We start from the raw sequence: 17,440 nt of genomic DNA, 5'->3' as shown, positions 1-17,440 counted from the left end.
TACTGACAGAAGAATTATGCTTATGAATTGTTTAATTGCTTATTCAGCCAAGTTACTTACCAATTTAGAAACAAACAAACCAACAAAGACTTACTGTGCAGCCAGGCTGCTTGGGGATAGTGACTGTCCATCTTCCTCATTCCACACATGTGTTGTATTATCAGAGTCACCTAAAGTGATAACATTTATATAGAAGAATATTTAACATTTCCTGTAAGGATTTATTTTTCCAAGCAAAAATCATGTCAGGTCAAATTGATGGGGAAAAAAATGCAGGCAGTCTGCAGAATTTTTCTCCAAAGGACTTTTCAAGAGATGTCTAAGCTCTTTTGGTTAGAAACATTTAAGATATTTCTAGGAAATAGATGCCTACTAATTGAAATAATTCCAGTGGTCAAGCATATGCATTTCTAACAAATTATTTCTCGGTGCATCAAACCATTGCATTATTTTATTCTAAGACCTGTATGCATAGATGACTCTTGAATATCATAATGCAAATTGACAAAGCCAATTTCAGTCTTATGGGTCACTGGATTTTTCTCATTTGTTTGCCTTTGGTTGTCTAGAATGTAGCCAGAGGAAACATCCGCCATCACTAATCTATATTTTTGATCTTTCAAAGAGCGGCCAGTGATTTCAATTGAATGCAGCTGTGAATACAAATTGGCTAATGTCTTGAATAACACGAAGGTTTGGCGTGTGGAAGGCAATCACTAAGTTGGGTCTAATGGAAACCATAAGTGAAGATTTAATTCAACACAAAGAATTGCCCCTAGAAGTTAAACAGGTCCCTTATTCAGCTTGTTGCATAATATTGTACTGTTAAAGAGTAAGTGTTCAACAATGTTCACACGCAAAATTGAAAATGAAATACTTTGAATAGCTACTACATAAATAAAAACATCAGAAATCCAGTGCTTTCATTCAGCCTCTTTAAGGAAATGGTATTATTTATTTGTCTTCTCTGTAAACACTACTAATTCCTTATAAATAATCCAGTAGTTTCAGTGCTGTCATTTTTTAACATTGGCCTAATCGCTTTCAATAGGATATTTTATTGCCAGCTTTAACACTTCTCCCATTATCTCCAGTTAGTGTGTTCTAGAGCCTTCTTAGAAGGTCCTAGCACAAAACTAGGAAACCATCTGTACATTTCTCACGCTGATCATTTTGTTTATTTAAATAAGCATGTGTGTAAAAGACTCACAGAATTAAAGATCTCCTTGTCTACGTCTGTATCAGTCATGTCTGAGTAATGTCTGCACCATACCTAGTAACTGGTAGAGGGGCTTTTTCAGTTTTCCTCTATGGCAGAAGGGAGTTCTCCTCTGCTCTGCTCAAGATGCAGCTAAGTATTACTGCTCTAACGACAGCAATGCATCAGTGAATGAAAGGATCAAGAAGATATCCAGAATAAATAAACCTAGTTAAGAATGGTAATACCTATTATTTATTGGCATCCATATACAGAATAACCCAGGAAAGGATTCCATGGAGATTTATGCTTTTGCAATGTAAACGTATATAAAACCATTTTTCCAAGATCAAATCTTGCTCACTTTGAACTCCTATGTGAGGTCGAGCAAGTTCATTAGCATTCATATACTGTATGGTATGAGTGTCTCTTCCTCATCAGCCTATTAAAATGAATAACTAATAGAAATTAACTTTATACATATCAATTAGAGGCTTGACCTTGATGTTAAGAATGGACTTTTCCCTCTGGCCATTTCTCCTTTTGGACTCTAAAGTACCTGAGAAGAAATACTGTCTAAATAGGCTTTAATGAATTAGAAACTGTTACAGACCTTAAAAAGTGAGATTTTACTTTTTTTTTATTTGTAGACTTAGGTACATATAAAAACAGTGCTCAAAGACATAGAAAGAAATCTAGTGCACAGATAACCTCTTTTCAACCAGTAAAGATGGCTTTCTGCTTAAAAATGTAATTTTATATAATTTACTACTTTGCAAAAGAGCAAACTTCAGTGAGCCATAAAGGTAATCTTTGCTCTCAAAACTCAGTTTCATAAATGGAAATACTAAACTGTGAAGTGGGGATCCTCACTGGGGTGGAGCTGAGAATTAGGTTCCTTAAAACAGGAAGTTAGGAGACAACTTTCATCCCAAGTGTTTATTAGCACCTCCATGGTGCTATCATGGTGGCTGAGAAGGCTTCTGAAAAAATCTTGAAGTGTGTTCATAATCATGGTTGAATCAGAAATAGACATGAGGTGGGGAGGTCTGAATTAGACACGGGGGTGCAGAGAGGAATGGGGGATGGTTATCAAAAAATGAATCATGTGGGAAGGAAGTTGGCACAATGAGTGACACTCCATCAATGGCTGAAAGTGGAGCCATTCTGAGGTTTGGTGGTGGCAGGTACGTGTGTGAGATATCCTAGAAGCAACTGTGTATATGTCCCAGATGGTAAATACAAGTGAGCCCATCTAACAGAGAGCTCGGGGACCTGGCATTAAGCTTAGACATATCCAGGCTCTAAATTTCAGTTCAGCCACTTGCTGGATGTATAACACAGGCAAAGTGCCCACCTCCCTTTGTCCTAGCTTCTTTGTCTGAAAAATGGGATAACTATCTCTTATAGAGTTGGTTTGATAATAAAATATTTATCATTGACACAAAAAATATACCTTTTCATTTTCTTTTTCTATTTTCTTTCTTTGAAAGAGAGGAGTGAGACCTTCAAAGCGATCTGAGCTCTGAAATGCATTAGAGAGGACCCAAGCAAGCAACTCTCTATAAGAGACCATTCCACTCCAGTTTACTCAGTGTAAAGCCAAGGGAAGAAGTGTGTTCACAAGCACCGCTAAACACCATGAAGACTAAGCATGGGTGGCTTGGGCAACGTGGCAGGTATCAGACTTCACAACAAGTTTGAGTTTCCTGAAGGATTCCCAGAAATACCTCGAAGGATTTTTCAAAGGCCATGAAATTTCTGCTTATGCAGGTAGGTAGGGGCTTGGGGTTAGTGACTTAGGAATTGACATTAATGCTACTGCATTGATATCCTCGGACTGATGAAGTCACATGTGTAGGAAATTAAAAAACAAATACGAGCACATCTAATTTTAAAAATAAAAACACATTTCTTTGATATATTTCCTTCTCGTCCTGACTATCCAATGGCATGGTTTAATACATGCCAAAATCATTTGCATATTCACAGACGTGAGACTTGGCCATTGTTGAATATTGAAAATTGAGTTATACTGTTCACTAATGAGAGGTTCTTTGGCTTCTAGGGCACTTAGGAGCTTTTGTCCTTTGTAAAAAAATTTTCAACTCTATCCCTCTACTTTATACAATTACAAGGTGTGAGTCTGAATATGAAAAGGAAAAGAATGATAAGGAGAAACTTGAAATTCTCAAGGCTTTAAAATGAAAATATAAAAATATATAAAGGAAGTAATTAGTGTTTGCTACTGTACTGTCTGGATTTCCGGCCTGGACTTTTTTAAAAGCATAAGCTTTTTTTTTTTTAATTTTTATTTTATTTTTTGAGTTTTTTTCTTTGTTTTTAAGAACTTTTATTGAGATGTAATTGACATACAATAAACTGCATATATTTAAAGTGTACAATTTGATATTTTTTTCTTGTTAGCAATGTATATATGGCAATCCCAATCTCCCAATTCATCCCACTCTACCCTATAAGCTTTTTTTTTAAAATCCTAGTGTTTGTCAACTGCATTTAACAACAATCAATCTTACAAGCTACTCATTAATTCCGTAATTGAAGATATAAAAAATGTTCTAGACTAACAGAAACTGGTATCCAAGAGTATGTTAGACCCTCCTTCCAAAAGTCTTCAAAGCCTTTCCAAACCTGCTTTTCATATGAAAACTAATAGTTTAAGACCTTGTAATAAAGAATCAGCTTGTGACCTGATGCTCTCAGGATACTTATCTGTAATTCAAAGGTAAAGTCTACATATTTAAAAGCTGACAGACTCAGCTGAGAAAGCCTATTTCTAAATTCATTCAGGAGAGGTAGATCCTAACCAAACATTTTACTTGGAAAGTAGGGATTCATCCCTTATAGCCCTAAATGTTTGTCTATGACTGGGTGTATGTGTTTGTGCATTTCCATGTGTGTGGTATATAATGCTACTCTCTATGTGCAAAGACGATTTTTTTCTGATTCACTAGCAACATGCTATAGCTTGTCTCACAGCTATAAGTGACAGTAGACCTATACTGATCTATTTGCGCTCTGATGTTCATCATGCATTTTTCAAGATGGCTGGTAGAGGGGTATATTTTTACCAAAGAAAGACGCATCCTGATTAAAAAGTCAGAAGTTGGAAAAGAGGGCAAAAACACTGCAATTTAGTATAGGCTTTGGTTCAAAAGGTAGTGATAGAAATCTACTCTTTGAGGCTAATTCCTTACTCTGATATTTATTTTTCATACCAAGTATAAACATAGCTTTATAATATAGTCAAGAGAGATCATTTTCACCAAAATAAAAGTCCTAGAAAGTCACAGTCTCTTTTCTGGCCATTTCTCCTTGTCTCCACACTTTGGTTAGCTAAAGATCCAGATTTGGTTGTAGCAGATGTCCCCACCTAAGAATAATATCATCCATAAATGATTACTTCTGTTGCACTTTGTTTTTTAATTCTAATGGAACCGAGTACAGAATTGCAACACAGAATTGAATACAGAAAGATGGAAGTATAATACCTTGAGATGGAGAGTCCAGAGTGTACAGCAGATGTTTAACAGATTTATGGAGAGTTCTGAAACCTTCGTTAGTTGTGACACGTGGATAAACCTTCTGCACGACCAGCAGCGCACTAAAAAGTCGAAAAACAATTAAACCAGATTGCATTTCAAGGTTTGCAGACAGAAACAAAAGATTATTCAAGGAGAAAATAGCTACAGTACAGAAAATTATTCTTATAACATAAAAGACAAGCTGATGCTTTTGTCATTTAATTACTTGTTTGTCTGTTCATGCACAAAATCCCAACAAAGCATTCTTGAACCAGACATAGCACTTCACGTTTGCAGGATTCTAAAACCTAAAAGGCCTTAAAGTAAGGAGTGAAGTTCACATCAGGTTTTTTGTTGTTGATGTTAAGACCTAAAAATAAGTGGTTAGAAACAGTAGCTCCCAATGAAAGGAACCTCTTTTTTGTTTTTAATTAAAGGGAAAAATTAAATATTGGAAATTATTTTCATTAAAAATCAAGCCCAGATAGAGGATCCAGTTTCAAGAATAATTTTTAATTAAGCATTTGATAAACATTTACCTTTTGCTGAACAAATGGTAATGTTTTTGAAAAAAAAAAATGGAGCTTGCCCTAATTAAAGACTGCATTCTATCCCCTAAATGGCCAATAGGCACTGCTCCAGGGGTAGCTCAAAATTAATATCCAGACTAACTGGCACTGTCTCCCTAGGATTTTTATGTTATTAATAAGATGGGCAGTCTACACTGGGGATGAACAATCAGCAAATTCACTCATGCTTGACTTCATTCCATATTTCCAAAAAATCAACTAATGACTTAAGAAATGCCTTTTTTATCCCTTTATTGTCATTAGTACATTTAAAAAATGTTAGCACTGTACAAGTATGTCTGAATTTCACAAATACCGTGAGGCAGTGCTTTAATATGCATGAGTAGTAACTTAAAACAAAAGCCTTTGTTAACAATTTGTCACTGTGAAGTTAAATGCAGTACATATTAGCTAATAGTTTTTCCATATGTATACTAGTCAACTGAAGGCTCACTCCAGCAATAGTATGTGCATATACTTTCTACCATAATTTTGGAATTTTTAATATTTAAATTAAGACCATTTTAATTTTAGCTCCTTAGCTATGAATGAAAATTATATTTAAAGAGCTAACTTTTTAGTGTCCACTAGTTTCTAGTAGATAGGTGTGTATATATGAACACATATATATTTTTAATTTTTACTTCTCTAATAATTCCATAAAGTCAATTTTGTCTTGTTTTATAGATAGGGAAACTAAAAATCAGAAAGTTAAGTAACTGGGCTTCCTTGGTGGTGCAGTGGTTAAGAATCCACCTGCAGGGGACACGGGTTCAAGCCCTGGTCTGGGAAGATCCCACATGCCAAGGAGCAACTAAGCCTGTGGGCCACAACTACTGAAGCCCGTGCACCTAGAGCCCATGCTCTGCAACAAGAGAAGCCACCAAAATGAGAAGCCCACACACCACAACGAAGAGTAGCCTCTGCTCTCTGTTCTCCATGACTAGAGAAAGCTCATGTGCAGCAACGAAGACCCAACACAGCCAATAAATAAATAAATAAATATTTATATAAAAAAAATAAAGAGCTAGAATCACTTTACATAAAAAAAAAGTTAAGTAACTTACATGAGGTTATCCAAATAAATAGAATTGGTTCTGTCTAATTTCAAAGTTTATGTTCTTTTCACTAACATCTTGCCCCTGGCACTTTGTCCCAACATGGCAGGGAGGAGGAGGGCAGAACATTTCTGCACTGAGCCCACAGCCATTGTTAGCTTGTTTTTTCAGCTGTGTGTTTAGCTACAGGGGTATGACTGTGTTTTTTTCATCTCTGCTCTGTATATATAACAGTCAATACCTCAGGCATTTTTATATTTGCCCCAAGAATCTCCTGGTTCTCAGAGACTTTGAGTTGCTTCTGAACCCTGGTGACCATGGAGACCAGTTAAATGTTCTGAGGTTGTAGATCTCTGCCAGCCTTCTCCCAGCTTAGCCCTCTGCTTGACTCAGCTGATCTCTTGTCTCAAAGTAACACCTTCAGAGACTGAACACTTGGCAATCTCATTGTAACTGTCAGCATTATTTTTATTAATATCATTAATAAAAGTTTCAGAAGACAATTCGTCTTTTTCTAACAAAACATGACTTAAAAATGACACCTGACCCTCGTCTTCTCTGAAATCCTTTAAACTATTGATCAAAATACTTTCATTTCTCTTCATTGATTTTGTTTTTCTATTCTTTTCATCATATACAAGTGGAAGTTATCCAAAACAGGTCTCCTTATAAGTAAAGGTAATTTAAAACGTTTTTGTGATTTGTATCTCAGCACAACTTCTTTCTCATGCCGAATATCATGTATGTTTTTTCATATACCCTTCCTGATTTTTGAGATTGCTCATTTTTGCCAAACTCTGTCATCATCTTAGCATTATATAATCTGGTTTTGGTGATTGAACTATATAACAACTTACAACTTTACACAATTGCTGGAGGATATAGTCACAATAAGTTTTTATGAGGTTTATTTGTCTATTTTACTTGATCAACGAAGAGTAAGATAAACCAATGATTTGGTGATAAGATACAGTCATTTGTGAAGAATTTACAGATTTTAGTGACACTGTTAGTTTAATAAGAATAGTAAAGAAGATTTAACTTTAGAAAATGGTTTATAAAGTGTTCTCCAACAGAAATAAAATGCAAGCCACATATTTAATTTTTAATTTTCTAGTGGTCACATTAAAAAAGTTAAAAGAAACAGATGAAATTAATTTTAATAATATATTTTATTTGACCAATACATTCAAAATATTATCATTTCAACATCAAATCAATATAAAATGTATTAATAAGGTATTTTGTCTTTTATGGTATGGTCTTTAAATTTCACCATATATTTTACACTTATAAAGCATCTCAACTCAGATGTTAAATTTTCATTGAAAATACTTAATCTGTATTTGGATTTCATTACAGTTAATGGTGAAAAGTAGATTCACATACCTGTGTTGTTTCAAACATATTAAGTTTTTCTAATAACTGGATCAAGTATCAGTGTTTAAAATTTAAATTAATTAAAGTTAAAAATTCAATTCCTTGGTAATAATAGCACGTCAAGTGCTCAAAATTACATGACACAATGTGCACCTTAAATTTACAAAAAATGTAATGTCATATTTATTAAATTAAAAAACCCCACAGGTGGCCTAGAGGCTATTATATTAGAAAGAACAAGTATATAAATGGCAATAAAAAATTAAATTAATTATTTAATTAAACTGCAAAAAATACAAACACATGGAGGCTAAACAATTCACTCTTAAACAACCAAGAAATCACTAAAGAAATCCAAGAGGAAATCAAAAAATATCTAGAAACAAATGACAATGAAAACACAACAACCCAAAACCTATGGGATGCAGCAAAAGCAGTTCTAAGAGGGAAGTTTATAGCAATACAGTCCTACCTTAAGAAACAAGAAAATGATCGAATAAACAACCTAACCTTACACCTCAAACAACTAGAGAAAGAAGAACAAAGAAACCCCAAAGTGAGCAGAAGGAAAGAAATCATAAAGATCAGAGCAGAAATAAATGAAAAAGAAAGGAAGGAAACCATAGCAAAAATAAATAAAACTAAAAGCTGGTTCTTTGAGAAGATTAACAAAATTGATAAACCATTAGCCAGACTCATCAAGAAAAAAAGGGAGAAGATGCAAATCAACAGAATTAGAAATGAAAAAGGAGAAGTAACAACGGACACCTCAGAAATACAAAACATCATGAGAGACTACTACAAGCAACTATATGCCAATCAATTGGATAACCTGGAAAAAATGGACAAATTCTTAGAAAAATACAATCTTCCAAGACTGAACCAGGAAGAAATAGAAACCATGAACAGACCAATCACAAGTACGGAAATTGAGGCAGTGATTAAAAATCTCCCAACACACAAAAGCCCAGGACCAGATGGGTTCATGGGCGAATTCTATCAAACATTTCGAGAAGAGCTAACACCTATCCTTCTCAAACTCTTCCAAAATATTGCAGAAGGTGGAGCACTCCCAAACTCATTCTACGAGGCTACCATCACCCTGATACCAAAACCAAGCAAAGATGTCACAAAAAAAGAAAACTACAGACCAATATCACTGATGAATATAGATGCAAAAATCCTCAACAAAATACTAGCTAACAGACTCCAACAGCACATTAGAAAAATCATACACCATGATCAAGTGGGGTTTATCCCTGGGATGCAAGGATTCTTCAATATATGCAAATCAATCAATGTGATACTTCATATCAACAACTTGAAGGATAAAAACCATATGATCATTTCAATAGATGCAGAAAAAGCTTTTGACAAAGTTCAACATCCATTTATGATAAAAGCTCTCCAGAAAATGGGCATAGAAGGAAATTACCTCAACATAATAAAAGCCATATATGAAAAACCAAAAGCCAACATTGTTCTCAGTGGGAAAAAACTGGAAGAATTCCCTCTAAGAACAGGAACAAGACAAGGGTGTCCACTCTCACCACTATTATTCAACATAGTTTTGGAAGTTTTAGCCACAGCAATCAGAGAAGAAAAAGAAATCAAAGGAATCCAAATTGGAAAAGAAGAAGTAAAATTGTCACTCTTTGCAGATGACACAATATTATATATAGAAAACCCTAAAGACTCTACCAGAAAACTGCTAGCACTAATTGATGAGTTTAGTCAAGTAGCAGGATACAAAATTAATGCACAGAAATCTCTTGCATTCCTATACACTAACAACAGAAGAGCAGAAAGAGAAATTAAGGAAACTCTCCCATTCACCATTGCAACACAAAGAATAAAATACCTAGGAATAAACCTGCCTAAGGAGGCAAAAGATCTGTATGCAGAAAACTTTAAGACATTGATGAAAGAAATCAAAGACGACACAAACAGATGGAGGGACATACCATGTTCCTGGATTGGAAGAATCAACATTGTGAAAATGACTGTACTACCCAAAGCAATTTACAGATTCAATGCAATCCCGATCAAATTACCAATGGCATTTTTCACAGAACTAGAGCAAGAAATCTTACGATTTGTATGGAAACGCAAAAGACCCCGAATAGCCAAAGCAATCTTGAGAAGGAAAAATGGAGTTGGTGGAATCAGGCTTCCTGACTTCAAACTCTACTACAAGGCCATAGTGATCAAGACAGGATGGTACTGGCCTAAAAATAGGAAGGAAGATCAATGGAACAAAATAGAGAACTCAGAAGTAAGGCCAAACACATATGGGCACCTTATCTTTGACAAAGGAGGCACGAATATACAATAGAAAAAAGACAGCCTCTTCAATAAGTGGTGCTGGGAAAATTGGACAGCAACATGTAAAAGAATGAAATTAGAACACTTCCTAACACCATACACAAAAATAAACTCCAAATGGATTAAAGACCTACATGTAAGGCCAGACACTATAAAACTCTTAGAGGAAAACATAGGCAGAACACTCTAGGACATCCATCAAAGCAAGATCCTTTTTGACCCACCTCCTAGAATCATGGAAATAAAATCAAGAATAAACAAATGGGACCTCATGAAACTTAAAAGCTTTTGCACAGCAAAAGAAACCATAAACAAGACTAAAAGGCAACCCTCAGAATGGGAAAAAATAATTGCCTATGAAACAACGGACAAAGGATTAACCTCCAAAATACACAAGCAGCTCATGAAGCTTAATACCAAAAGAGCAAATAACCCAATCCACAAATGGGCGGAAGACCTAAATAGACATTTCTCCATAGAAGACGTACAGATGGCCAACAAACATATGAAAAGATGCTCCACATCACTAATCATCAGAGAAATGCAAGTCAAAGCCACAATGAGCTGAATGGCCATCATCACAAAATCTGGAAACAACAAATGTTGGAGAGGGTGTGGAGAAAAGGGAACTCTCCTGCACTGTTGGTGGGACTGTAAGTTGGTACAGCCACTATGGAAAACAATTTGGAGGTTCCTTAAAAAACTACAAATAGAACTACCATATGATCCAGTAATCCCACTCCTGGGCATATACCCAAAGAAAACCATAATCCCAAAAGAAACTTGTACCATAATGTTTATTGCAGCACTATTTACAATAGCCAGGACATGGAAGCAACCGAAATGCCCATCAACAAATGAATGGATACAGAAGATGTGGCATATATACACAATGGAATATTACTCAGCTATAAAAAGGGATGAGATGGAGCTATATGTAATGAGGTGGATAGAACTACAGTCTGTCATACAGAGTGAAGTAAGTCAGAAAGAGAAGGACAAATATTGTATGCTAACACATATACGGAATCTAAAAATGGTACTGATGAACTCAGTGACAAGAACAAGGACGCAGATACAGAGATTGGACTGGAGAACTCGAGGTATGGGAGGGGGCGGGGGGTGAAGGGGAAACTGAGATGAAGCGAGAGAGTAGCACAGACATATATATACTACCAACTGTAAAATAGATAGTCAGTGGGAAGTTGTTGTATAACAAAGGGAGTCCAACTTGAGGATGGAAGATGCCTTAGAGGAGTGGGGTGGGGAGGGTGGGGGGGACTCGAGTCGGGGGAGTCAAGGGAGGGAGGGAATACGGGGATATGTGTATAAAAACAGATGATTGAACTTGGTGTACCCCCAAAAAATAATAAAAAAAAAAAGAAAGAACAAGTATATAAATGGCATTAAAAAATTAATTATTTAATTAAATGATAATAAATTAATAATAAATAAGATAAATAAAAGTCAACTACTTTAAAAAATGTGTTACTCAGGTTAGATAAAAGTCAAATGTCATTTGCTTTATAATACTTTGAAGCTATTTCTTTTAAAAGCTGTTTTCATTATTATGCAGACTGGTTCACAAAATTCTAATCATTACCTGAGAATATACCCTATTACATAAGGCAATAATTTTATTTTACATGTTAAGAAAAGTCAAATAGCCACAGTGCAATGTCCTTACATAATTTACTCTACCAAAATAATGTCTAATGTATTTTTAATTAATTAATTTATTTTTGACTTGAGAGTATTTTTTGGATCTTCCACCTTCCAGTGAGTATTATTTTGTGAGATTTTTGGTTTTCATTTGTTTAATAACCAAAGTTCGTTGAGGTATAACTCACATACAATATGATGCACCTATTTAAGGTTACAATTCAATGAGTTTTGACAAACATACATACTCATGTGACCACAATGCTAAGTAAGATATAAAATATTTGATCACCTCAAAAAAGCTTTGCCATGCTTCCAACAGTTGCCCCAGGGACCACTGATCTGACTTCTAACACTATACATTAATTTTGTCAATAATGCAATATCTACACATCTAGTATGTGCTTTTTTTTTCTTCTTTTGGTCTATTTTCTTTTGCCAGCATAATATTCATGAGATTTATCTATGTTGTGTAATTCAGTAATCTGTTTACTTTTCTTACTGAGTAGAATTCCAATGTATCAGTAAACTACAATTTTTTCATCTATTCTGTTTATTGATATTTACTTTTCCCTCAATTTTTAGCTACTATGAATAAATCTGCTATAAACATTAGCATACAAGTCTTCATTCAGGCATATGTTTTCATTTTCTTGGGTAAATATCCAGAGGTAGAATGCTACATCATTTGAAATGTATTTTTAGCTTCATTAGAACCTGTCATACTGTTTATCGAAATGGTTGTATCACTTTAGACTCTAACTTGCAATGTGTCAAAGTTTTATTTGCTCTACATTCTTGCCAACAGCTGGGGTTGACCATCTTTTAAAATTTTACCCTTTCTAGTGAGTGTTAGTGATATCTTACTGTAGTCTAAACAGTATCTTGACTCTTTTCATTGCTACATTATACAATTCAAACAATCCCCTTTCTCTTTTAATTGATTTACCTGTTGTTTTCTAAAACAGAATATACAAAGGAGGAAGAGAATCAAGTGTTAAAATTCTGGGTGAGTGAAAATTTCCCTAAGAGACAAAATTAGAACCAAATCAAATTTCCTAATATCTTGCTTCTTCTATAGTTTAGTTATGACCTGTTACTGTGGAAAGAGCACAGGGCTTGGGTTCGGATTCCTTGAGTTCAGGTCCTAGCTTTACCACCTACTAGTTGTAGAACCTTGAGGAAGTCATCTGACCTTCATGAAGATGTGTTTCTTCTATTATAAAATGGGGATATCTGTGGTCTCAATCTCAAAGCACTGTTGTGAGAATCAAATGAAATTAATGCACCAACATTAGGGCTTATTATAAGGTCTTTGAACAAATATAAACTCTTGGAAGCTTTCCAGAGAAGATGAGAAAACTCTCTTCTGGTGCTTCAGACATTAGCAATAGAATCCACTGTTCTTAGTGACAGATTAGAGAGGCAGTCTGGTTTATGGAGTTAAAAAACCCAGGTTCAAGCCCTCCTGGCTGCATGATCATCAAATATTTAATTTTTATAATCCACTGTTATCTCATGTATAAAATAAATAGTTCTGTTGTAAGTTTCAATGTGATACATATAAAGGGTCCAGTAAAGTGTCTGGCATGTAACATGTACTCAATAATTGCTAATTGTTGATGTAGTTGTTGTTTTGTTTAATGCACATTTCCAAATTAGCTACAAAGGACAGCCAAAACCTAAGTATGTGTCCATCAAACTCTAAGTGCTGGCCATGCTCAGATCTCTTTTATGAGGAAAACAGTCTTTAAAAGGGTTTCTCCTGCAGAAATTTTCAAATCTTTGTGTCATATGTGTGAAATAAAGCCAACCCAATATGAAGGCTTAGAAAGGTCATCTATAGGCTGGCTACACGTGAGGGAGGCCAACCCTCTTGAGGTGGCGTGGTGCAAAACTCTAAACAACGGGGATTTTTTTTCTGTGTTGTACCAACCAAAACCCAATGCAATATTTTCTTCTTGAACAGTTAAAACACTAGATGCACAGAGCGCTGGTTGTCCCTGAGTGAGCCTGAGCCAGTGTTCCAATCTACCATTGGTCCTGCTCTACCATCTTTCTCAGAAGTTCTGGGATACCAACTGACACTATTGATGTTATGATTAATGTTCCTCCTTGTTTCCCCATATACCTGTCAATAACCCTGATGACCACAGTGTGTGTTTCTCCTTTGCTTAAGTAATACCCTTACTTTCAATGCCAAAATCTGCAATAAGGTGCTGCAGGATTATTTGCTGTGTTTAAATTACCTACCTACCAGTGATCCTAACGGTAATAGTAAACAACAAAAAAGACTTCTTTGTAATAGTAATGTTCCCCTTCATTCTTACTTTTTCTTACCTGTTCGCGTTTTGAAGAACATCAAATAGCTTGCTTAGTGTCGTGTCATTCTGGAATGCATTTGGAAAACTGGAGAGAAGCTGCCACACAGCTGTCTGCTCTTGCACTTGTGAGAAGAAGGACAGTACTTTGACCATTTCCTGAAACACTGTCTTCTGGTTGTTGGGATCACTTGATAGCTTAAAATATAAGACCATAAACAGGGTGAAATGAGACTTCAACATTTGTAACCATATGGTTGTCTCTGAAAACATTAAAAGTTTAGATTTTCACGTAATTATTTCTTTTGGATTTTCATTCAGTTTGAAGTCATCTTTTATTTGGAAAAACTATAACCATTTCAAATGATTTTATATGTAATTAGATTTTTTTCCTACAATTTCAGAAATTGGCATATTTAATGTTTGGTTAACAAAACTCTTTATACAAACTATTTTAAATTGTGTTTTGGGAAATTAAAAAATTTAATTTCTTAAAATTAGCTTTGGAGTAATGTTTTTGCTTTTCTTTAGGATCTGGTTTAGGACCTGCAGAAATATCTTCTCCATATCCATTAGTAGACTTTATATTATTTATTATTTGCATAGGAAACCCTTAAAATTTATGTTTTATATACGTGTGTGAATATTTATGCATACAAATATGAAAATGTTTACTATTAAAATTACACATACTTCACAAAATAAAATATTTCCAAAGTTCTGTTGCAATACAAGGAACTTTAGATATAATAATGATTTACAGTGAATATCTTGTGTAATAATCACCTCCTGTACTATGAGCAAATGAACAAATAAAAACCATGACCTTTACTTTTGCTCTGGATCATAGGAACCACCTAATACCTTCATTATATTCTCACTCAAAACAATCTTCTTAATAAGCTCATTCATACTAGTAAAGGCAGGCTTTTGTTCTGTCTTATTTTGTTCTGTCTTAATTCAGGTCTTTCATGCTGAAAATGTGATTATGAACAACATTTTCTTTTTTTTTAAGAGCTTTTATTGAGATATAATTGACATACAATAAACTGCATATATTTAAAGTGTACACTTTGATATTTTTTTCTTATTAGTAATGTATATATAGCAATCCCAATCTCTTAATTCATCCCACCCCACCCCCACCCCCCCACATTTTCCCCCTTGGTGTCCATATGTTTGTTCTCTACATCTGTGCCTCTATTTCTGCCTTACAAACCAGTTGATCTGTACCATTTTTCTACATTCTGCATATATACTTTAATATAGGATATTTGTTTTTCTCTTTCTGACTTACTTCACACTGCATGACAGTCTCTAGGTCCATCCATGTCTCTACAAATGTCCCAATTTCATTCCTTGTTACGCCAGAGTAATACTCCATTGTATATATATACCACATCTTCTTTATCCATTCATCTATTGATGGACATTTAGGTTGCTTCCATGTCCTGGCTATTGTGAATAGTGCTGCAAGGAACATTGGAGTGCATGTGTCTTTTTGAAGTATGGTTTTCTCAGGGTATATGTCCAGTAGTGGGATTGCTGGGTCATATGGTAACTCTATTTTTAGTTTTGCAAGGAACCTCCATACTGTTCTCCATAGTGGCTGTATCAATTTACATTCCCACCAACAGAGCAAGAGGGTTCCCTTTTCTCCACACCCTCTCCAGCATTTATTGTTTGTAGATTTTCTGATGATGCCCATTCTAACCAGTGTGAGGTGATACCTCATTGTAGTTTTGATTTGCATTTCTCTAATAATTAGCGATGTTGAGCAGCTTTTCATGTGCCTCTTGGCCATCTGTATGTCTTCTTTGGAGAAATGTCTATTTAGGTCTTCTGCCCATTTTTTGATTGGGTTGTTTGTTTTTTTGATATTGAGCTGGATGAACTGTTCATATATTTTGGAGATTAATCCTTTGTCTGTTGATTCGTTTGCAAATATTTTCTCCTATTCTGAGGGTTGTCTTTTCGTCTTGTATACAGTTTCCTTTGCTGTGTAAAAGCTTTGAAGTTTCATTAGGTCCCACTTATTTGTTTTTGTTTTTATTTCCATTACTATAGGAGGTAGGTCAAATAAGATCTTGCTGTGATTTATGTCAAAGAGTATTCTTCCTATGTTTTCCTCTAGGAGTTTTATAGTGTCTGGCCTTACATTTAGGTCTTTTATCCATTTTGAGTTTATTTTTGTGTATGGTGATAGAAAGTGTTCTAATCTCATTCTTTTACTTGTAGCTGTCCAGTTTTCCCAGCACCACTTACTGAAGAGGCTGCCTTTTCTCCATTGTATATCCTTGCCTCCTTTGTCATAGATTAGTTGACCATAGTTTATCTCTGGGCTTTCTCTCCTGTTTCATTGATCTATATTCCTGTGTTTGTGCCAGTACCATATTGTCTTGATCACTGTAGCTTTGTAGTATAGTCTGAAATCAGAGACTCTGATTCTTCCAGCTCTGTTTTTTCCCTCAAGATTGCTTTGGCTATTTGGGTCTTTTGTGTTTCCATACAAATTTTAGGATTTTTTGTTCTAGTTCTCTAAAAAATGCCATTGGTAATTTGATAGGGATTGCATGGAACCTGTAGATTGCTATGGGTAGTATAGTCATTTTCACAATGTTGCTTCTTCCAATCCAAGAACATGTTTTATCTCTCCATTTGTTTGTGTTGTCTTTGATATCTTTCATCGGTGTCTTATAGTTTTCTGAGTACAGGTGTTTTACCTCCTTAGTTAGGTTTATTCCTAGGTATTTTATTCTTTTTGTTGCAATGGTGAATAGGATTGTTTCCTTAATTTCTCTTTCTGATCTTTCATTGTTAGTGTATAGGAATGCAAGTGATTTCTATGTGTTAATTTCATATCCTGCAACTTTACCAAATTCATTGATTAGCTCAAGTAGTTTTCTGGTGGCATCTTTAGGATTTTCTAGGTATAGTATCATGTCATCTGTGAACAGTGACAGTTTTATTCCTTCCTTTCCAATTTGGATTCCTTTGATTTCTTTTTCTTCTCTGATTGCTGTGGCAAGGACTTCCAAAACTATGTTGAATAGTAGTGGCAAGTATGCACATCCTTATCTTGTTCCTGATCTTAGAGGGAATGCTTTCAGTTTTTCACCATGGAGAATGATGTTTGCTGTAGGTTTGTCGTATAAGGCTTCTATTATGTTGAGGTAGGTTCCCTCTAAGCCCACTTTATGGAGAGTTTTTATCATAAATGGGTGATGAATTTTGTCAAAAGGTTTTCCTGCATCTATTGAGATGATCGTATGGCATTTTTTTTTTTTTAAATATCTCCTGAAGACAAAGTACATTTTTTAAACTCTTTATTGGAATAGAATTGCTTTATACTCTTGTAACAGCTTTTGAGGTACACCAAAGT

General features: G+C 34.9%; 1 protein-coding gene across 6 annotated transcripts in view; it reads right to left on the bottom strand.

Moving 5' to 3' along the window:
- ABCA12 (ATP binding cassette subfamily A member 12) overlaps positions 1–17,440 on the bottom strand; it is a 193,924-nt gene that overhangs the window by 112,593 nt on the left and 63,891 nt on the right. For all 6 annotated transcript variants that reach the window (XM_057745989.1, XM_057745991.1, XM_057745988.1 and 3 more), the window contains 3 exons: positions 14,078–14,256; positions 4,711–4,823; positions 95–170 (listed from right to left, as the gene is read on the bottom strand). In XM_057745989.1, coding sequence (XP_057601972.1) covers positions 95–170; positions 4,711–4,823; positions 14,078–14,256 — 368 coding nt within the window. The remainder of the gene's footprint in view (positions 1–94; positions 171–4,710; positions 4,824–14,077; positions 14,257–17,440) is intronic.

Source organism: Hippopotamus amphibius, chromosome 8 (genome assembly GCF_030028045.1).
Source record: "Hippopotamus amphibius kiboko isolate mHipAmp2 chromosome 8, mHipAmp2.hap2, whole genome shotgun sequence".
NCBI classification, from domain to species: domain Eukaryota; kingdom Metazoa; phylum Chordata; class Mammalia; order Artiodactyla; family Hippopotamidae; genus Hippopotamus; species Hippopotamus amphibius.
Note: the sequence above shows the minus strand (reverse complement) of the source record. Positions and strands in the feature narration are given on the sequence as shown.